Raw genomic sequence first — 23,757 nt, 5'->3', positions numbered from 1 at the left:
GGATTAGCTTGACCAGCTGCTTTTTTGTCTGTGAAAATAACTTGGACTTCAGTGTTGTGTTAGCAACAGATGTTCTGTTTGAGTAGAGGAAGAAAACATAATTGCCTTGGGTATGTAAAGAGTACTGTTGGATACAGAAAGCCACAGTGTTATCTTCTACAAATAGAGGGATTTTGTTTATATCAAGCTTCTGGGACACTTCTGTGTTATGGATAGGTGGCTTTATTTGATACTCAGACCTTTTGATTATGTCCTTTTAAGTGGTTTTAAGATAAAATCCCGAAGGTTTCTTTACCTGATAAAAATGTGTATGTTCAAAGAAACCATTGAAACAAGACATTTGCACCTTTCTAGAATCTTGGTACTTAGAATTTGATAGGTTAAGTTAAATTCTTGTGCAGGAGGAGATCATTCATATTCATAGGAGTTGCTGTGTCCAGGAAAGGTTCCTGCTGTAGGAATAATAAAAGTGGAGAGGAAAGACTAGGGATCCCAGAGGAAAGATGCCACCGAAAGCATACCTTGCCAATTGTTTGCTCTTCCTTACTTTCCCCCACACACTCTGCCTTCTACCTGGGGGTAGTGACAGGCAAGGTTTGATGTACAAGACTGAGCAAACCTAGATTGGGAAACGAAGTAGGAAGAGTTTTAAATAAAGCAGAGCAGAGCTTGCAATCAGCAGCATGTCTGCCCTCGGCTTCCTCATCCCAGTTTCTTCCTCTGCCCAGTATTTGTTATCCTTTGCATTCATAGTGTACTCTGGCAGTTCAGAGACTCACGCCAAATCCAGGTAACCCACTGCCTCATGTTCCAAAATGACTCCTTTTTCTCAGTCCTGAGCAAAGGAAGTTCAGTTCAGTCACTCAGTCATGTCCAACTCTGCGACACCCATGGACTGCAGCACGCCAGGCTTCCCTGTCCATCACCAACTCCCAAAGCTTGCTTGAACTCATGTCCATCGAGTCGGTGATGCCATCCAACCATCTCATCCTCTGTCGTCCCCTTCTCCTCCCACCTTCAATCTTTCCCAGCATCAGGGTCTTTTCCAGTGAGTCAGTTCTTCGCATCAGGTGGCCAAAGTATTGGAGTTTCAGCTTCAGCATCAGTCCTTCCAGTAAATATTCAGGACTGATTTCCTTTAGGATGGACTGGATTGTACTTTAGGATTGACTGACTTTCCTTCAGGATTGAGCAAAGGAAAGAGAAATGAAATTTGAGTATTGTTCTGCATACAGTATTATGTTAGACTGCTTTAAATTCTCACAAGAGCTCATATTCCTATTGCCCAGATATAGAAGATGGAACTCAAGAGAGATTAAATAACTTGTTGAGAGTCACACAGTTAGCAAGTGGTAGTCTGGATTCAAACCAGCTCTTTCCTCACAGCTCAAGCTTTTTTCATTAGCACACTCTTGCCTGGCTCCTTTTGCCTTTATATGGTCATATGATTAATGTCATGAAAGCTTAAAATATTAACAGAAATAAACCCCTATAAAGTAGGGTTTTTTGGTTAAGAAACTAATTAAGTCTAGTAAAAATAGTTGATGGAAAGTGTAAAACATGATTTTGGAGAAGGAAATGGCAACCCATTCTTGCCTAGAGACTCCCATGGACAGAGGAGCCTTGTGGGCTGTTGTCCATGGGGTCGCACAGAGTCGGACACGACTGAAGCGGCTTAGCATGCATGCATGCATTGGGGACGGAAATGGCAACCCACTCCAGTATTCTTGCCTGGAGAATCCCAGGGATGGGGGAGCCTGGTGGGCTGCCGTCTATGGGGTCACACAGAGTCGGACACGACTGAAGCGATGTAGTAGCAGCAGCAGCACAGAACATGATTTAGATGAAACTCTGGAAGTTGGTCTCTCTTGCTGCTATAAATGTTTATTTTCCCATAATATATGTATCTTCCCTCTCTCCAGCCCTTTTTATTTTATTTTATTTGCTTTTGAATATAGAGGTGTGAATATGAAAGTATAACTGGGGTTTTATACACCCCAGCCAAGTACAATGGCAGTCATGCCCGTGGACTGAATCAAAGCAATCTGGGGTGTAGAAGATATGAGATAACCTCTTCAAAGAACTGTGCTGACATACTCAGAATCAGTGTTTAAACACAGGCATCTTCATTTTTTTTATTGAACTTGACAGTTTAAAAAAATTAGAAATACAGTTAAACTTAAAAACTTTTTAAAGACAATGGTTCACTGCAGTGCCTGGCTGAAAGTAAGCAGAATTATTAATGCAACAAACACATATTGAATTTCATAGTAGTAGATATTCCTCTCCAACCTAGGATAGACGGTATTTTGATGTTAGTGGACTTTTTCCTCCAGCTTTCTTTTTGTGTGTTTTATATCCTCGGTTGACACTTCTTCCCAGTCACAAGGTTCTGATAGAATGTGATCTCAGTTATTGATATTCACTGATGATAGATAATCATATTTTGAACTAATTTATAATATTAACAGAGCCAGCCTGTGCACTTCTATTATATTATAAATATAACTAATACAAGTTTATTAGGGAATTAGGAAGTACAGATAAATGAAAATAAAAATTACCCATAATCCTGCTACCCAGAGATGACTTCTTTTAACATTTATGTGTGTGTTATATTCCAGGTTTTTTTTATACATATTGTTGTTGTTCAGTCACTCAGTCGTGTCCAACTTTTTGTGACCCCATGGACTGCAGCACACGAGGCTTCCCTGTCCTTCACTGTCTCCCGGAGTTTGCTTAAACTCATGTCCGTTGACTTGGTAATGCCATCCAGCCATCTCATCCTCTGTTGCCCATTTCTTCTCCTGCCCTCAGTCTTTCCCAGCGTCAGGGTCTTTTCCAGTGAGTTGGCTCTTCACATCAGGTGGCCAAAGTATTGGAGCTTTAGCTTCAGTCCTTCCAGTGAATGAATATTCAGGGTTGTTTTCCTTTAGGATTGATTGGCTTGATCTGTTTGTAGTACAAAGGACTCTCAAGAGTCTTCTCCAACACCACAGTTCCAAAGCATCATTCTTCGGCACTAAGCCTTCTTTATGGTCTAACTCTCACACCCCTACCTACGTGACTACTGGCAAAACCATAGCTTTGACTATATGGACCTTTGTTGGCAAAGTGATGTCTGCTTTTCAATGCACTGTCTAGGTTTGCCATAGCTAGAAGGATTTTGAGCATTACCTTGCTAGCATGTGAGATGAGCACAATTTGAACATTCTTTGGCATTGCCTTTCTTTAGGATTGGAATGAAAACTGACCTATCCTAGTCCTGTGGCCACTGCTGAGTTTTCCAATTTACTGGCATATTGAGTGCAGCACTTTAACAGCATCATCTTTTAGGACTTGAAATAGCTTAGCTGGAATTCCATCACCTCCACTAGCTTTGTTTGTAGTGATGCTTCCTAAGGCCCATCTGACTTCACATTCCGGGATGTCTGGCTCTAGGTGAGTGACCATACCATCATGGTTATCCAGGTCATTAAGACCTTTTTTGTATAGTTCTTCTGTGTACTCTTGCCACCTCTTCTTAATAGCTTCTGCTTCCGTTAGGTTCTTGCCATTTCTGTTCTTTTTTGTGCCCATCTTTGCATGAAATGTTCCTTGTTCTTTTGGTTTATCTCCAGTTTTCTTGAAGAGATCTCTAGACTTTCCCATTCAATTTTTTCCCCTCTATTTCTTTGCATTGTTCACTTAAGGCTTTCTTATCACTCCTTGCTATTCTCGGGAAGTCTGCATTCGGTTGGATATATCTTTCCCTTTCGCTTCACTTCTTTTCTCAGCTGTTTGTAAGACCTCCTCAGACATCCATTTTGCCTTTTTGCATTTTTCCTTTGGGGATTGTTTTGATCACCTCCTCCTGTACAGTGTTGTGAACCTCCGTCCATAGTTCTTCAGGCACTCCATCTACCAGATCTAATCGCTTGAATCTATTTCTCACTTCCACTGTATAATCAAAAGGGAACTGATGAAGGTCATACCTGAATGGCTTAGTTGTTTTCCCTACTTTCTTCAATTTAAGCCTGAATTTTGTAATAAGCAGTTCAAGATCTGAGTCACAGTGAGCTCCAGATCTTGTTTTTGCTGACTATATAGAGCTTCTCCATTTTTGGCTGCAAAGAATATAATCAGTCTGATTTCGGTATTGACCATCTGGTGATGTCCATTGTAGAGTAGTCTCTTATGTTGTTGGAAGACGGTGTTTGCTGTGACCAATGCATTCTCTTGGCAAAACTCTGTTAGACTTTGCCCTGCTTCATTTTTGTACTCCAAGGCCAAACTTGCCTATTACTCCAGGTATCTCTTGACTTCCTACTTTTGCATTCCAATCCCCTATGAGAAAAGGTTATCTTGTTTTGGCATTAGTTCTAGAAGGTTTTGTGGGTTTTCATAGAACTATTCAACTTCAGCCTCTTCGGCATTAGTGGTTGGGGCATAGATTTGGATTACTGTGATGTTGAATGGTTTGCCTTGAAAGCAAACTGAGATCATTCTGTTGTTTTTGAGATTGCACCCTAGTACTGCATTTCGGACTCTCTTGTTGACTACGAATATAGAAACTTAAAAAAACTATAGTATTATGCTATTTATAGTAATTTATAATTTGCCTCACTTAATATGTGAAATATCTTTTACCATGTTAATATTGTTCTACAGCACTTTTAATGATTCAGCAATTTTCTTTAGTATGGATGTATTAATATTACTTGATTTTTAATGAGTGCCCTTTGTCATTCATTTATGTTGGTCTTTTTAATATTATAAATAACACTAAGACGAACATCTTTGTTGTCAAGTCTCTACTTGTATCTTTAATTAGTTACCCTTTAACTTAGAATAAATTAATAGAAGTGGAATTTGAGTCATTGTGTATATAATACTTCTATCCTTTGATGTGTATTGCCAAATCACCCTTCAGAAGGATTTTGTCAGTTTATACTGCTCCCAGCAGTACCTGAGAGTACCCCATTTCTATTTCCATCCCACCTCCCTTAATTAGATGTTGGGACTCCTGGTTTCTTTGGCTGAATGTGAGCTTCCTGGATTTCACAGGATGGAACAGCCAGTTCAGAGGTCACTGAAAATGGGAGGCTTCTTTAGCCTCTGACACATTGTATTTCCTCAAATCCTTGTTGGAAGAGAATCTCTTCTTCTGCCCTGATATCTTACAACTGGGCTCAGGGTGAAAAGGCAGCATTCCTCACCAGGCCTTTCATTAGATTTTTTTTCTGCGGATCACCTCAGTTACATCCATGTACAGAAGTGGTAATCCCAGCTGCTTCACTATAACAATAGAGGGCATGGCTTCCTCCCAGTTAGCTATTTCTGACAATCAGATTCCTCCCTGGTGGCTCGGACGGTAAAGAATCCGCCTGCAATGCAGGAGACCTGGGTTTGATCCCGGGGGTGGGAAGATCCTCTGGAGGAGGGCATGGCAACCCACTCTAGTATTCTTGCCTGGAGGATCCCATGTACAGAGAGGAGCCTGGCGGGCTGCAGTCCATTGGGTCACAAAGAGTTGGACGTGACTGAGAGACTAAGCATCCACGATGATCAGATTCCTGAATTCCTCGACAATATACAATTCTCCTTTTTTAGCTCTTTGCACTGTGCTCACATTTGAGCACAGTACTCTTGCCGTAGCTGTGGCCAGCTGGTGAGATTCTGGTTGTCTGACTTACCAACCGGATAGAGCATTCTGGATTTCTGCTCATTACCTAAGTCAAAGGAGGGGTCTATGGTGTGGAGTGAAACAAGTGGCATAATCCCTGGTGGCAGTAGGATATTTTCATTGATCCCTTTGCTCTGGTTCCGGAAACTCTCTGATTGTTTTGTACAATCATCTGCAGTGTATACAGCTTAGAGTGGTGTAAAAGTGCAGACTCTTGAGGTAGCTTTCTGGATTTGAATTGTGACTGCCATTTGATAGCTGTGTGATCAAAGAAGCCTTTAACCTCTTCAATCAGAAGATGCAGAGACTACTTTCTATTGTGGTGATTAAAAAGTAGTCCATGTTAGAAGCTTTCCACAGTGCCTGACATGTTGTTGCTGTTTAGTTGCTGACTTGTGTCTGATTCTTTTGAGACCCCATGGACCTGCCAGACTCCTCTGCCATGGGATTTTCCAGACAAGAATACTGAAGTGGATAGCCATTTCGTTCTCCAGGGGATCTTCCTGACCCAGGGATCAAACCCATATCTCCTACATTGGCAGGCAGATTCCTTACTGCTGAGCCACCAGGGAAGCCCGCCTGGCACATAGTGCTTACTGAACACTAACTGAAATGCTATAGTAGTTCTTTGGCCCCCTTAAATTGTAGATTGATTAGTGATATTTGCAGTGGTTCTAGGTTTGTGTATCTCAACTGTCTGGAATATTAATGTAGAATTTGAATCAGAAAATTTCTCCTGGTCCACGTAGATCCTGGTGGGAAACCCATAGATCACAGTGTCCAGTTATCACAGTGTCCAATTATGACCACATGGTATTGATGCTTTTGGATTCAAAATAGCCTGAAAGCCTGGATATACTGGTGTTTTGCCACTAAAGAATGAGAAGTTTCTGCATCAAAACTTCAAGGGCTTGTTACCCTGGATAGTTTGCAGTTAAGTAGCCCACGTTGGCCGAGCTTTTTGTTGAATGCAGAATTAAGACATTTGAATTTGTCGCATTCACATATATTAAGTTAAAGCCAGTAGACTCATGCCATTGCAAATAGTGACAGTCATCATGTTCTCAGACTTAAAAGATGATACGCCTGTAGTAAGAATAGCTGTTACTGTTGCCCTTGTATTTGGCGAGATGGTGTTAGGGGAAGTACACTGACTAAGACTGCCCACGCTGGCCAGGCACCAGAGTAATCATTTGCATGAGTTGTTTTACGACAGGAGGTCCTGGTAAGGAATACAGAACTAATAAGCCACCATCAACCAGAAGAGTTCAGGAAAGGTCAAAAGGAGACACCACATGTTCGACCACCTCCCAGAATCCTTCTGTCTGGCATCCATGTTGGCTGAACAAGGCGTGCACCACAGGAAGGACTCTGAGTCAGAATGATTGGCTAAAGACAACCTGGAAGCTAATCCCATCACCATAAAACCCAAGACTTTGAGCCAGAGCAGTTCTCCTGGGTTCCCTTACCCTACTGGTCTCCACTCAGGTGCCCTTTCCCAATAAAATCTCTTGCTTTGTCAGCATGTGTCTCCTCGGACAATTCATTTCTGAGTGTTAGACAAGAGCCCAGTTTTGGGCCCTGGAAGGGGTCCTCTTTCCTGCAACAAAGGTTGCAGCCTCTTGATCATTCTTAATTTTTTGCAGTTTTAAAGACGATCTTAAGTCCTTTCAGTGTCCTTAGATGTTCTGACCTTTACTTGAACCTCTGACCTTTGTTTTTAGGTAGTATAGTGTTAATTGTTAAGAGCATGGACTCGGGAAAAGAAAAAAGAGCACAGACTCACAAGGCAAACTACTGTGATTTGAATTCTGGTTCTGCCACATACTAACTCTTGAGGTCCCAGGCAAGTTACCTACCCACTTTATACCTCAGCTTCTGAATTGGAAAATGGGGATAACCAAGTATCCTGCCTCATAGGATTCTTGACAGGATTAAACAAATTTATGTTAAGAGCTTAAGATAGTGCTTGGGCTTTAAGAGTATAAAGTGGTGAAGTTGCTCAGTCAGGTCCAACTGTGTGACCCCATGGACTGTAGCCTACCAGGCTCCTACATCCATGGAATTTTCCAGGCAAGAGTACTGGAGTGGGTTGCCATTTCCTTCTCCAGGGGATCTTCCTGACCCAGGGATCAAACCCAGGTCTCCCACATTGCAGGCAGACACTTTACCATCTGAGCCACCAGCGAAGCCAGTGTTGGTTATTATTTTGCTTGTAGTCAGCTGGTTGTGCTTTTACTTCACATGATTTATAGGGACTATAAACATAACTTTAAGCTATTCTTTGACGATGGGTGCCTCATGCCTTGTACATCCAGGTTAGTTTGAGCCATTCCATAGCAGTAGTGCTTGGCTGGGGTGTGAACCCCCCACCCTTTTTTTGTTAGCATGGCAGTTCAGTTCAGTCGCTCAGTTGTGTCCGACTCTTTGTGACCCCATGAATCGCAGCACGTCAGGCCTCCCTGTCCATCACCAACTTCCGGAGTTTACTCAGACTCACATCCATCGAGTCAGTGATCCCATCCAGCCATCTCATCCTCTGTCGTCCCCTTCTCCTCCTGCCTCAAATCCCTCCCAGCATCAGAGGCTTTTCCAATGAGTCAACTGTTTGCATGAGGTGGCCAGAGTACTGGAGTTTCAGCTTAATTTTTCCTTCCAAAGAAATCCCAGGGTTGATCTCCTTCAGAATGGACTGGATGGATCTCCTTGCAGTCCAAGGAACTCTCAAGAGTCTTCTCCAACACCACAGTTCAAAAGCATCAATTCTTTGGCGCTCTGCCTTCTTCACAGTCCAACTCTCACATCCATACATGAATACTGGAAAAACCATAGCCTTGACTAGCCGGACCTTAGTCGGCAAAGTAATGTCTCTGCTTTTGAATATACTGTCTAGGTTGATCATAACTTTTCTTCCAAGGAATAAGTGTCTTTTAATTTCATGGCTGCAGTCACCATCTGCAGTGATTTTGGAGCCCCCCAAAATAAAGTCTGACACTGTTTCCACTGTTTCCCCATCTATTTCCCATGAAGTGATGGGACCAGATGCAATGATCTTCGTTTACCTTAGCCTAATTCCATAGTCAAGTAGTTGAGAGGCTTAATTCTGAGAGTAGGTTTTTGTTTTCTTTCCTCCCCCAAATCCTGGTGCCTGTGGTGTGTGATCAGAGGATAATGGCTGAGATTACCTGTGCATACTGCCTCTGGAGACATAATGTTCTATATATTTTACTGTGTGTGATCCAGCAGAATTTGTTAAAGCATATATTCAGACCTATTTCACCTAAAACTTTTAGTCATGACCACTAAGATCAATTATATTCAGTATTATCTAGATAAACTTCAGATAATTTATATTGCCTTTTTCCATCTTTATCACTTTATCTATCAGTGTTTGGAGGGTAATGGGAAGCTTAAAACCTAAAATGAAGTCTGAGAGATCCTTGTCAGCATCCTGTTAGATTGAGAGAGTCCCAGCTAAAAGCTATCTTTGCCCTTCTTCACCATTAGGCTTTGGAAATAAACAAATGAAGCAAACATATATGTATAGATATATAGAATGGGCACATTCTATACTTTTGGAACTTGTATTAACAATAAATCATGTATATGTTTTAGAACAGTGGTTATAGGTGAAGAAGCTGGTAAATGTGAGGGTTCCCAGGTGGGAAGCAAGGTATATTAGAGACAGTCATGGCAGGCTCCTGAAGCTGGAATTCAGTAAGAGAGAAGAAGTTTGCTGTGAATTGAAATAGGTGAGGTAGGCAATGGGGAGATCATACAGGGTCTTACGGATTATGTAAGGTCATTTTAAGGTCATGTTAACAGCTCATGTTAAAAGATTTTAATTTTATCGAAGGACTTAGGCAAGATGATTGATCAGGAAGAGTGATGCTTAACTTACTGTTCTAGCTGCAATATAGGGAACTGATTATGGGGGAGAAAAAATGGATCAGAAGCCAGTTAAGAAATTTTGCAAGAGTATAAATTGAGATATGATACTGACTTGTAATAGTTATTACAGAGTTTTAGGGCTTCCCTGGTGGCTCAGACAGTAAGGAGTCTGCCTGCAATGCAGGAGACCTGGGTTTGAGCCCTGGGTCGGAAAGCTCCCATGGAGAAGGAAATGGCTACCCAGAGTTAGTTTAGAGGTAAAGTCTACTGTAGTTGATGACTGCATGTAGAGCACAAATGAAAGACTGTAATGATGGTCTTGACATATTCCTTTCCCTATTTGGAACCAGTCTGTTGTTCCATGTCCAGTTCTAACTGTTGCTTCCTGACCTGCATACAGATTTCTTAAGAGGCAGGTCAGGTGGTCTGATATTCCCATCTCTTTGAGAATTTACTACAGTTTATTGTGATCCACACAGTCAAAGCCTTTGGCATAGTCAGGAAAGCAAAAATAGATGTTTCTCTGGAACTCTTGCTTTTTCGATGATCCAGTGGATGTTGGCAATTTGATCTCTGGTTCCTCTGCCCTTTCTAAAACCAGCTTGAACATCTGGAAGTCCATGGTTCACGTATTGCTGAAGCCTGGCTTGGAGAGTTTTTAGCATTACTTTACTAGCATGTGAGATGAGTGCAGTTGTGTTGGTAGTTTCCAAATAGGGAAAGGAGTACATCAAGGCTGTATATTGTCACCCTGCTTATTTAACTTATAAGCAGAGTGCATCATGAGAAACGCTGGGCTGGATGAAGCACAAGCTGGAATCAAGATTGCCGGGAGAAATATCAATAACCTCAGCTATGCAGATGACACCACCCTTATGGCAGAAAATGAAGAAGAACTAACGAGCCTGTTGGTGAAAGTGAAAGAGGAGGGTGAAAAATTGGCTTAAAGCTCAACATTCAGAACACTAAGATCATGGCATCTGGTCCCATCACTTCGTGGGAAATAGATGGGGAAACAGTGGAAACAGTGACAGACTTTATTTTGGGGGGCTCCAGAATCACTGCAGGTGGTGATTGCAGCCATGAAATTAAAAGATGCTTGCTCCTTGGAAGAAAAGTTATGACCAACCTTCAGACAGCATATTAATAAACAGAGACGTTACTTTGCCAACAAAGGTCTGTCTAGTCAAAGCTATGGTTTTTCTAGTAGTCATGTATGGATGTGAGAGTCCGACTGTGAAGAAAGCTGAGCGCCGAAGAATTTATGCTTTTGAACTGTGGTGTTGGAGAAGACTCTTGAGAGTCCCTTGGACTGCAGGGAGATCCAACCAGTCGGTCCTGAAGGAAATCAGTCCTGAATATTCACTGGAAGGACTGATGCTGAAGCTGAAACTCCACTACTTTGGCCACCTGATGCAAAGAACTGACTCATTTGAAGAGACCCTGAAGCTGGGAAAGATTGAAGGCAGGAAGAGAAGGGGGCGACAGAGGATGAGATGGCTGGATGGCATCACTGACTCAATGGACATGGGTTTGGGTGGACTCTGGGAGTTGGTGATGGACGGGGAGGCCTGGCGTGCTGCATCCATGGGGTCGCAAAGAGCCAGACACGACTGAGCGACTGAACTGACTAACTAATGATGGCCTAGGTTTCTGTGTTTTTTTCCCTTTCACTTTTATTGACACATATGGAGTATTTCCATCATAGCAGGAAGTTGTTTTGGACAACACTGAACTAGAGATATGAGAAAAGTAAATAATCAAGTGTTCTGTTATAATAGGAAGCATTATCAAAGTCTGAGGTATTTGCTACTAAAATTATCTGCCTTATTTATTATGGTTCTATATCATCTGTAAATATTGCCGTGAATATTATAATTTAAAAAATGTTCTTAATTGGAGGATAGTTGCAATATTCTATTGATAAATGTAATTTTAAATGCAGATTTATTATCTACTTTCGTATTTCTAAGATGTAATTTTTATAAGTAAAATGTCAAATTTCAGTGTCTCAACTTTTACTCCTATATCCTGATGTTAATTAGAAGTTTTCGTATATTTTTGCATCATTTAAGAATTTGATTTTACTCATTTGCCATGGCCTTATGACTTAATGTAGCAGTCTTTATATTAAATAATGCTGATCATCTGTGGTGTGAAAGATATGGTGGTGAAAGGTATGGTTGTACTATAGGGATAAGAGGTTTTAAAACAACTGCTTTATATGCCATCTTTTGTAATTATAGCCTTTGAACAATGAGCAGTTTTACATTGCTCGTGTTTGTTACATAATATGCTCTGGTATTCAGAGATATTTTTTAAAGACAATTGTTGTAGTAAAGTTTATAATTCTCTTTTAATAAAATATCATAATGTTAACAATTTTTTTATCCTAGGAAGCTCTACAAAGGATCATTTCAACTCTGGCAAATAAAAATGATGAAATTCAGAACTTTATTGATACACTAAACCAGACACTAAAAGGAGTTCAGGTATGAATCTGTTGAGAAAAATTTGTGTGACTATATCACAGTGAATGATTGTTGGTTGGAATCATAAGTATAAATATATACCATTAACTCTAGATTATAAACTAATGAAGATGAGAGCAGGGTTTTTTAATGGCAGATTAAAAAAAAGCTTCATTTGGTAGTCCTGGATTCTCCATAGAAAGATCAAATAGTTAGGGAAGAAGAAAACTCTGGAATTGTAATTGGTAGGAATATTATAATGCTCACTTTTGTTCCTTTCCATTTCATGTTTGTATTTTCTAATCCCAAGTAAAAGCAAATCATGCCTTTCCAAAAGTACTGGGAAGCTAAACATTTCTTTTATGGTAAATAATAGAAGGAAAATGTAAATAGTAAGAGGTCCACTTGCAGAACTAGATGAAAGTAAAACATAAAAGATAAAGTGCCCAATGAGAAGAGAGGGGAATACTTAAGGAAATGATCCCAGGTGTAGGTGGGTAATCCATACTGTAAATAATCAAATGTTGATTGTAGAAGGGACCTTAAAGATAAGCTGGTGGTGCTTCTTTGTGAATGCACCTTAATTAATTTAAGGGTCATTTCTTTGTAAGATAAACATATTAATAGAAGATTTCCAGGACCCTTGTAGACAGTGAATCCTTTCCTTTGGTTTTTATTTGGTTCAGCCTAGTTAGTTGCCAGGCTCTTGGCTTGTTAAACCTATGGTCTTATGTTTTCTTTTCTTCTGAAATTGCTGTGATTGAAGTTAGTTGATAATAATCTTCACCACTTTACCTATCTTTCTCAAAGTATTTTATTGGAATCCACTAATCTAGTTTCTTTAAATAAGCAAAACTGGTGGTTCTAAAACTCTTGGTCTATGGACAAGAGAATCATCATATTTGAAATCTGGAAAAAGATGCCTTAGTACTGGAGTGAGTTGCCATTTCCTTTTCCAGGGAATCTTCCCAACCCAGGGATTGAACCCAGGTCTCACATTGTAGACAGACGCTTTACCGTCTGAGCCACCAGGGAAGTCCAAGATAGAGCTAGCTCATACTATTTTTTCTGATTGACAGATTATTCGGACTTTACTTTAGCATCCAGAAAAAGAAATAGAGGTGGAATTAAACTACACCCTTGTCATTGAAGATGGGAATATAAGCTGTAGTGGGCAGGAGACTCTAAGGCTATGCCAGTTGGTCATTGACAGGAAAAAGAGTAGGCCAGTCCCTTTTTATAGATGGAAGAACTGAGGTCCAGGAATTTAAGTGGCTTGTCCAGGGTCACACTTTTACTGAGTCGGTGTGGAATTTGACTTAGTTCTTCTGCCTTCCAAACTGCACATTTCTTCCTCTAAATCATGTTCTTACTACTGTATAAAAGGTAGTAAAATGATTAACACCACTTTTGTAAGCCTCTACTGGTTCTATAAACATTATAAGCAAAAATTTGGATTGTAATATTATAGTGAAAATGAAAGTGAAATTGCTCAGTCGTGTCCAACTCTTTGCGACCCCATGGACTGTAGCCTATTATAGTAGATTTTATGTATTAGTTCTGTAAACCAGTGCCAGTTTCACTTCTCTTAGTTGAATGATTCTTCGATGTTGAACAATACTTTAAGATAATTTCTTCTGCCTCATAATTGTTGCAAGTATGAATATTGCTTATCTAGGGGTTTCACAGATATTTTCTTATTTCTTTTTGAAACAGAAGCATCTTGCTTAATGAGGCAGTGAGGAACTCTGGGAGGGCGACAGTTTGAAATGCTATATTGGTTCTGCCACTAATAACTAGGTGTGGGGCTTTGGGCAAGTCTGTATTTTAGTTTGTAAAATTTAGAAGTTTGACTATAAATTCTAGTCAGTAGATGATTTCTGAGATTCCTTCTGGCACCAGAACTCAGTGTTTGATCCCTTTCTTCGAACCCAATAAGGATTACTTAGTCTTTTAATTCTGCTTATCTTGTGTAAATGCAGTGTTTTAGACAACCTGAGAGATTTAAAACTTTGTGCAAAATCAGCCCCAACCCTGTATGCCCAAACTGTTCCTCAGAGTTACAGAATCAAAGTCTCTGGAATATTTTATTAAAATCTGCTTCACTGATGATTCTCATGCACACCGAAGGTTGTAAACCACTGGCTTAGGGCCTGCTTTAGAGCCCAAAGGTCAGGACAAAGTTAACAATCTTAAAACAACCTTTCACCTTGTCCTGTGGAAACAGTCTTATAAAAGTGAGGAGAGGTATGGGCTAGTTCATAAAAGGCTGCATTGCTGAAGTAGAACTATCAGTGCAGCCAGCTTCTTGGATTGATCTGTTTTTAAAAACCTTATGTCAAATATTAGAATTTTAATTATTTTATGATGTTAGGCTATGGTAGTTCATAGTATGAATTTATTCCCTCCTTTAATAAGCACTGTATCTTTTAGTTTTTTAGTGTTTAATAGCTCTTAAGTAAAATAATTTGTTTTATTCGTTTATTAAACAGGAAAATTCTTCTAACATACTTTCAGAATTAGATGAAGAATTTGACAGTTTATACTCCATATTGGATGAGGTAAAGGAAAGTATGATTAACAGTATCAAGCAGGAGCAAGCACGTAAATCACAAGAGTTACAGGTGAGTTCATACAATGATTTAAATATGAATAATTTTAGTCTGTATAATGCTTGGTTTATTAAAAGCAAAAATTAGTGGGGTTTTGTGTATAAATGTACTTTTATCTAATAGAAGAGTGATTCTTAATTTCATATTGGTCATAGATACCATTTTGTTAAAATTGTGGTAAAAAAAACTTAAGATTTACTCTCTTAACCGTTATTAAATATAAGTAGTATTAAATATATTCACTCTGTTGTGTATTGTGTCTCTGGGGCTTTTTCATCTTGCAGAATTGAAACTCTGTACTCATTGAACAACTCTCCACGTGCCCCTTCACCCACTGCCTGGCAACCACCATTGTATTGTCTGTTTTCATGATTTTGACTACTTTAGATGTCTCACATAAATGGAATTGTACAGTATTTGTCCCTTTGGTGTCTGGCTTATTTCACTCAGCATAATGTCCTCAACATTGATCCATTTTGTAGCATGTGCCAGGATTTCCTTCTTTTTTGACTGAATAATATTCCCTTGTATATATTTACCACATTTTCTTTATCTGTGTATCTGTCTGTGGACATTTGGGCTGCCTCCATCTCTTGGCTGTTGTGAGTAATGCTGCAGTATACATGGGTATATGTTGAAATTTTGATAGTGTTTGCATTGAATTTGTAGATTGCTTTGGATAATAGAATTGATCATATTAAGTCTTCCACTCCATAATCATAAGCTGTGTTCTCCATTTATTTGTTATTTAATTTCTTTTAGAAACGTTTTGTAGGATTCAGTGAATAGGTCTTTTACCCCTTAAGTTTACTCCAAAGAATTTCATTCTTTTTGATACTACTATAAATGGTATTTTTTAAAAATTGCCTTCTTGCATTGTTCATCTGTAGAAGTACAACTGATTTTTGTGTATTGATTTTGGTTATGATATCTTTGAGAATCTGAACGCTGTGGAGGAATACAGATGTTCTCTTTCTTTTACAAACAGGCACAATTTCCAAGGGTTAATTAAATTCCCTTTCAAGTCTGCCCAGTCTTCTTGGTTGAAATTTCTTATTTATATTTAGGAGGTAGGGGTTATATTACAGGTAACAACATGGGTTTGAACTGTGAGGATCCACTTATACGCTGATATTTTTCAGTAGGAAATACTGCAGTATCACACAGTCTGTGGTTGGTTGACTCTGCGGATGCAGAAGAACTCCAGATGTAAGGGTTGACTCTTCCCCACCAGGGAAGCCCATTTGTGGATTAACCTCCTTGTTATTCAAGAGCCAGCTGTACTTAAATCATTTAAGGGTAATTAGTTTAGTCAGAAAGTACTCATAAATTTCAATCAGTAAGAAATTCATTCATTTAAAAACCAAGATTGGAGAAAAAAGGAAAACTCAGCATCTCCTGAAGTTTCGCCCATGATTCATCTTGTGCAGATTTCTGTTCTGCCTTGAACCCAGATCCTTCACAGCACTGGTTTGGAATACCTTTTAAGCTTTCAATTGCTTAATCTCTGGCCTGCCTTCCTCCCTCCCATGCTTTTACTGCTATTTTAATCATATGTAGTTTATCTTTAGTGTGTATTGTAAGGGAAGATGAAGTAGATTTGGATATGGAATAGATGTCATTCAGTTGAGTTCAGACGCTCAGTCATGTCCGACTCTTTGCAACCCCATGAATCGCGGCACACCAGGCCTCCCTGTCGATCACCAATTCCCGGAGGTCAGTCAAACTCACGTCCATCGAGGCATTGATGCCATCCAACCATCTCATCCTCTGTTGTCCCCTTCTGCTCCTGCCCCCAATCCCTCCCAGCATCAGTCTTTTCCAGTGAGTCAACCCTTCACATGAGGTGGCCAAAGTACTGGAGTTTCAGCTTTAGCATCATTCCTTCCAAAGAACACCCAGAACCGATCTCCTTTAAAATGGACTGGTTGGATCTTCTTACATTAAAAGGGACTCTCAGGAGTCTTCTCCAACACCACAGTTCAAAAGCATGAATTCTTCGGCGCTCAGCTTTCTTCACAGTCCAACTCTCAATATCCATACATGACCGCTGGAAAAACCATAGCGTTGACTAGACGGACTTTGAATATGCTATCTAGGTTGGTCATAACTTTCCTTCCAAGGAGTAAGCGTCTTTTAATTTCATGGCTGCAGTCACCATCTGCAGTGATTCTGGAGACCCCAAAAATAAATTCTGACACTGTTTCCCCATCTATTTCTCATGAAATGATGGGACCAGATGCCATGATCTTCGTTTTCTGAATGTTGAGCTTTAAGCCAACTTTTTCACTCTCATCTCACTATTATCAAAAGGCTTTTTAGTTCCTCTTCACTTTCTGCCATCAGGGTGGTGTTATCTGCATATCTGAGGTTATTGATATTTCTCCCAGCAATCTTGATTCCAGCTTGTGCTTCTTCCAGCCCAGCGTTTCTCATGATGCACTCTGCTTATAAGTTAAATAAGCAGGGTGACAATATACAGCCTTGACGTACTCCTTTTCCTATTTGGAACCAGTCTGTTGTTCCATGTCCAGTTCTAACTGTTGCTTCCTAACCTGCATATAGGTTTCTCAAGAGACAGGTGAGGTGGTCTGGTATTCCCATCTCTTTCAGAATTTTCCACAGTTTATTGTGATCCATACAGTCAAAGGCTTTGGCATAGTCAGTAAAGCAGAAATAGATGTTTTTCTGGAACTCTCTTGCTTTTTCCATGATCCAGCGGATGTTGGCAATTTGATCTCTGGTTCCTCTGCCTTTTCTAAAACCAGCTTGAACATCTGGAAGTTCATGGTTCACATATTGCTGAAGCCTGGCTTGGAGAATTTTGAGCATTACCCTACTAGTGTGTGAAATGAGTGCAATTGTGCAGTAGTTTGAGCATTCTTTAGCATTGCCTTTCTCTGGGATTGGAATGAAAACTGACCTTTTCCAGTCCTGTGGCCACTGCTGAGTTTTCCAAACTTGCTGGCATACTGAGTGCAGCACTTTCACAGCATCATCTTTCAGGATTTGAAATAACTCAACTGGAATTCCATCACCTCTACTGGCTTTGTTCGTAGTGATGCTTTCTAAGGCCCACTTGACTTCACATTCCAGGATGTCTGGCTCTAGGTGAGTGATCACACCATTGTGATTATCTGGGTTGTGAAGATCATTTTTGTACAGTTCTTCTGTGTATTCTTGCCACCTTTTCTTAATATCTTCTGCTTCTTTTAGGTCCATACAATTTCTGTCCTTTATCGAGCCCATCCTTGCATGAAATGTTCCCTTGGTATCTCTAATTTTCTTGAAGAGATCTCTAGTCTTTCCCATTCTGTTCTTTTCCTCTATTTCTTTGTACTGATCACTGAAGAAGGCTTTCTTATTTCTTCTTGCTATTCTTTGGAACTCTGCATTCAGATGCTTATATCTTTCCTTTTCTCCTTTTCTTTTTGCTTCTTTTCTTTCAACAGCTATTTGTAAGGCTTCCCCAGACAGCCATTTTGCTTTTTTGCATTTCTTTTCCATGGGGATGGTCTTGATCTCGGTCTCCTGTACAATGTCACAAACTTCATTCCATAGTTCATCTGGCACTCTATCTATCAGATCTAGTCCCTTAAATCTATTTCTCACTTCCACTGTATAATTATAAGGGATTTGATTTAGGTCATACCTGAATGGTCTAGTGTTTTTCCCTACTTTCTTCAAGTTATGTCTGAATTTGGCAATAAGGAGTTCATATCTGAGCTGCAATCAGCTCCTGGTCTTGTTTTTGCTGACTCTATAGAGCTTCTCCATCTTTGGCTGCAAAGAATATAGATTTTAATAATACATATAAATAAATATTTTGAAGAAGAATCTTCGATACATTTAAAAGCTTAGAGATGTGTTTGTTTCTTTGTTTAAAGTTATCACTAGCAATATTTTCACATAGCTTAGTTTTAAACTACAAATGATAAAGTGAGGGAGAGAGGCCAAGAGAGAAGAGAACTGAATAAGAAAGATTGTGTTAGGTGAAATTAGCACAGCACTATATAATAGAGCACGTCACTGTAACAGTTACTTACTACTTTTTGTTTATGTTTGACTTTTTTTTGAAATCTAGACACTTGAATTTGTGACTCTTGTGTTATCCAGTTTTGAAAGCTGTAAATTAGCCTTTATAGGAATATGTGTTACCTGAGTAATGTGATAAATGGAGTACTGAGATTGTGTTCAACTGAATGTACCTGTAACTTGATTGATACATTTTAGCTTAGTTAAATATCATCTAGAAATTTAGTCTCCATTATAGATGATGTTGTCTACAGATGGATTATTTTGATATTTTAATTTAAATCATTGATAGTCTTCTGACTACCCTGATTGGAAGAATCTTTAAATAAATTTGACCCCAGCTATTTATAATTGCTTTGTTTTCTTTTGTATTTTTAAATGATGAGTATACCTTTATCTGTATGCAATTAAGCTGTTCTGGATGGTTTAAGATAATTAAAATTTATTATATATGTGACTAGTGATTAACTTCAGTACCTCTCTGAAATATGTTTGTTTGATTATTGCTGTTAAGAGTGTAACATTCATTTAAGATTCTGATCATAGAAAATTCTGTTTTAATGATTTATCATTATTATTTTTATTTTTAGAGTCAACTTAGTCAATGTAATAATGCCTTGGAGAACTCAGAAGAACTACTAGAATTTGCAACAAGATCATTAGATATAAAGGAACCTGAAGAATTTTCAAAGGTACCAAAAAAATGAGACTAATCCACTTAAAAAGGATAGTTCTGTTTAAAAGAAAATGATATTTCCCCATTTAATTTTGAATTCATTCAGTCATTTCTAATACTAGAAAAGGTTTGGAATTTGTTAAGTAAAATGCTAGCTGTTCATGTATTCCAAAGCATATGCTTAGAAGTATGTGTCATTGGGGCCATGAACAAATTAATTATTTATTTAAATGTTGTTAATGTTCAATTCAGATGAATGAAGTTATTCTTTTTTTCAGTTACATTCCCCCTTTATTTTAAAGGTATGCTTTAGCTGAATCATACCTTTGTTATAAACATTTTTTGGCTCATGAAAGAAGATTGGTATTGCTAATAATTAGGTTGATGTTCCTTTCACTGAGCTGATTGGGAAAACATCATCACTTAATGCATATGAGAGTACTGTGAAATTTGTTACTAAGTTTGTTATTAAATGTCCTACTGTTTAAGAATGCTTTATTGAAATAGGAAAATATATGTCCTTATAGGGTGTATTTGATATGGAGATATAAATAGTAGAGCAAGAAGACTGCTAATGTTGTAACCTGGTGTTTGATGAGAGATTCTTAATTCTAGATTCTAAGTCTTAAGTGTAGTCATTTTTAAATGATTATCAATTTATCAAATCACATTTACTCTTTTATGTAGAATAAGTATGTAGACTACATAGAAAATGATGTGATAGAGTATAAAATTAAGTGATATAATTAGTAAAATATGTACTGTGAAGTAGTCTTATCAAGATAAGACATTTACGTTTAATATTTTCTTGGTCTTTGTGGACTATATAGTGAACTATTTTATTGTTAGAAAGGTGGCTTTATAATCCACTTGTGCCCACCAGTGATTTAATTTTATGATTTTTCTATGAACTTTAAGGGTAGAAAAGACTTCCTTGAGAAGATAACATTTGCTGACTTATATCTCTACATCTTGAAAATTAAATTTAAAAATTAATTCCTTTTGACAGAATGAATCAGAGTTCTTTTGCCATAAACCAGTTAACTAATTCATTCTTAAATTTGGCTGTCGGTTATAAGAAAGTTCATCATAGTACTTTGTAAGACTTATGTACAGGATTTATGAGGGAATTGTATCATACTTTAAATTATTTTAAAAGTATATATACATTACCTATTCAGAGGGCATTTACATGATAACTTCAAATATCTGGAACATAGCCAAAAACATGCAGAAAGCAAAAGATGTTTGAGTCAGCAGAAGCAGTGTCATAGAGTTCATGAGCAAGACTTAACATCTTCTAATTGTGATAGTTTCTCGGAATCTGTTATTAATATGTACATGGTACCACTGAGTTTTTAGGGTTTTTTTCCCCTTTTTGTTTCCTTGTTGTCAACAGAATCCCCTTCTAGTGGACTAGGGCAGCTGTTAATGATAGGCATAATCATAGTGGCGAGAATTCACAGCTTAGCGCCTGAGAGAGAGGAAAAAGACAGGAGAACTAGAAAGTATGGACATGGTACTCAAAAACAGCTGGAATCCAGTTGAATTTAAGTAGGACCTAATGCTTAGAAACACTAATAACAGTTTGTTTCTCTCAAGTTTCTCTTTCCATTGACATTTTCAGAGTCCTTTCCTCTTCCTCTCAAAAGATGCTGTTCTCTCTTGCCCTCTCCTTTGTTCTTTCCAGCTTTGTTAAAACTTGTTTCCAGTTTACTGTAAATTGGAAACGTTCTGATAAAATACATCACCTTATGGTCTAAATGTATTTTCTTCATGTGCTACTTTTCTTACTGTTTTGGTCTTGTCTTCCAGCATTTTGCAGTACTGCCTAATAGCTTGAACCGTTTTGAAGATGTGGTGAAATGAATTATTTGTCAGTGTTTCCTTGACAGAAATCGGAGTTTATTGTTCAAGAAAAATGCTTAACTGAGAGTTGCTTGCAATTATTTTCTTAGTATATCCAAATAGTATCCAGATAATTGTTTGTTCCAAGTTAAAAACCAAATTCACTTTCCTGCCAACTGCATGGACTCATGCTTGCCTCAGATTCCTAATTGCTGACAGGATAGGGAAAGATGACTTGGAAGATTAATTAATGGACTAGCAGTATGTTGTTAGATATTTGGAAACAATTCTTTTAAGGTATATTGTTTGTAAATATCTCATATTAAAGTGATTGCTGTGCTGAGTTGCTCAGTCATGTCCAACTTTTTGTGACCCCATGGACTGTAGCCCACCAGACTCCTCTGTCCATGGGGATTCTCCAGGCAAGAGTACTGGAGTACGTTGCCATGCCCTCCTCCAGGGGATCTTCCCAACCCATAGATCAAACCCAGATCTCCTTCATTGCAGGCAGATTCTTTACTATCAGAGCCACCAGGGAAGCCCAAGAAACTGAAGTGAATAGCCTATCCCTCCTCCAGGGGATCTTCCCAACCCAGGAATTGAACCAGGATCTCCTGCATTGCAGGTGGATTCTTTATCAGCTGAGCTACCAAATAAGATTAATATGAATAACTTCTGGAGACAAAAATTATTATAGGCTGAAATCCAGGTCATGAATCTTTTTAGATTTCATTATCTTCAAAAAGAGTACTTTAAATACTAATATTTAAATGATCATTTTGCAATACACCAGTGGGAGAAGGCGATGTCACCCCACTCCAGTATTCTTGCCTGGAAAATCCCATGGACGGAGGAGCCTGGTAGGCTGCAGTCCATGGGGTCGCTAAGAGTCGGACACGACTGAGCGACTTCACTTTCACTTTTCACTTTCATGCATTGGAGAAGGAAATGGTAACCCACTCCAGTGTTCTTGCCTGGAGAATCCCAGGGACGGGGGAGCCTGGTGGGCTGCCGTCTATGGGGTCATGCAGAGTCGGACACGACTGAAGTGACTTAGCAGCAGCAGCAGTATGAGAATTGAATAGAAAACTGCTATTTGCCAGCATTTGCCAGCATTAGATAGTCTGAAAGAGAACAAGTAAAACTAGCACAAATGAAAAAGGATTTTAGAGTAAATTTTCACTAATTTTTTTAGTTGTTGAAAGTTTGGCTGATAGTAAATATATGCAGAAAGCTCATCAGCAATTGAGTTCTGGATGAACAAGTAGCCAAAGCCTCATCAGACTTAGTTTTTCTGCTAATAACTGGCCTACAGAACACTGCATGGATCCCTTAGCAAAACTAGTATTTCTACCAACTCCTGCTCTCCCGTGAATTTAGAACTTGAATCCTACCTAAGAAAAGAGCTGAGTTTGTGGGACAATTTCCAAGTCAGTATAACTCACCAACCACTTCATCACAATCTTGCCACACATAACTCAGTTGTCAGACGAGGAGGAAGGGAATGGTTACCTGCCCACAAATGCCTACAGTGGAGAAAAAAGTACAGAATAAGGTGAAAGAGAAATAGTCTTCTGGATTTGATCACAGGTGAAAGGGAGAAAGGATTTTGTGTATTTCCCAGTTTTGACTTACAGTAACTCACCTTTTGAATTACCTTTTGTTCAGCAAGCATCAGTCTCTGACCACTGGGAGGAACAAATAATGAGAATGGTAGAAGCTCACTCAATATTTTCAACGGAGCACAAGTAGTATTGGCAGAAGCTCCTTCTGTGAGCTGCAGTCAGGAATTCCAGGAAAGAGGACCATCAACGAAAGCATGAAGGGCACACGGGTTCAATCCCTGGTTAGTGAGTTAAGACCCTGCAAGCTGCTCAGTGTGCCCTCCTCCCCCCAAAAAAGGCATGAAAGTTTCAGTTATGAAGGCAGTTTAAGAACAATTCTAAATGTTTAAGAATAGGGACTTCCTGGCATTCCAGGGATGCCATGTTAAGATGCCATGTTCTCGGTGCAGGGGGCACAGTTTTAACCCCTGGTTGGGGAACTAAGATTTTTGCATGCCACATGGCATGGCCAAACAAACCAAAAAACACCCTAAAACCTAAAATCCACAAAAATATTTGTTAAGAACTGTACTTGTTAAGAGCTGTGCTTTTTCACCTGTACTTTTTATGTGTGTTTGTAGAAATGTAATCTGTTATAAAAATGTATCTAATCATAGAGTATAGATGCATGCAGTACAAGATGCAAAATTCATTTCAAGTTATTTACTAGGGTTTTGTGAAGGCTTTTAAATAATTATGTTTTTTTTTAAATAGTACTCTTTATAAATAGATAAATACATGTACGCTGCTGCTGCTGCTAAGTCACTTCAGTCATGTCCGACTCTGTGCGACCCCAGAGACGACAGCCCACCAGGCTCCCCCGTCCCTGGGATTCTCCAGGCAAGAACACTGGAGTGGGTTGCCATTTCCTTCTCCAAAATATATATAAACGGTAAAGCATCTGTCTACAATGTGGGAAGCCTGGGTTCGAGCCCTGGGTTGGGAAGATCCCCTG

The 23,757-nt window shown here is 39.0% G+C and overlaps 1 protein-coding gene across 10 annotated transcripts in view; it reads left to right on the top strand.

The window, feature by feature from the left end:
• The window catches only part of FSD1L (fibronectin type III and SPRY domain containing 1 like), a 68,421-nt gene that overhangs the window by 2,859 nt on the left and 41,805 nt on the right, over window positions 1-23,757 (top strand). For 9 of the 10 annotated variants that reach the window (XR_009599125.1, XM_027964147.3, XM_027964151.3 and 6 more), the window contains exons 2-4: window positions 11,953-12,048; window positions 14,520-14,651; window positions 19,265-19,366. Coding sequence is in view for 8 of the 10 variants with exons in the window: in XM_027964147.3 (XP_027819948.2) it covers window positions 11,953-12,048; window positions 14,520-14,651; window positions 19,265-19,366 (330 nt within the window). In the remaining 2 variants the exon portion in view is untranslated. Of the gene's footprint in view, window positions 1-11,952; window positions 12,049-14,519; window positions 14,652-19,262; window positions 19,367-23,757 lie in introns of those variants that run through there. The other variant, XM_042242931.1, reaches the window with a different exon arrangement.

The sequence above is a fragment of the Ovis aries genome, chromosome 2 (assembly GCF_016772045.2).
Source record: "Ovis aries strain OAR_USU_Benz2616 breed Rambouillet chromosome 2, ARS-UI_Ramb_v3.0, whole genome shotgun sequence".
Taxonomy (NCBI): domain Eukaryota; kingdom Metazoa; phylum Chordata; class Mammalia; order Artiodactyla; family Bovidae; genus Ovis; species Ovis aries.
The sequence above is the reverse complement of the archived record's forward strand: the minus strand, read 5'-3'. Positions and strand labels throughout refer to the sequence as shown.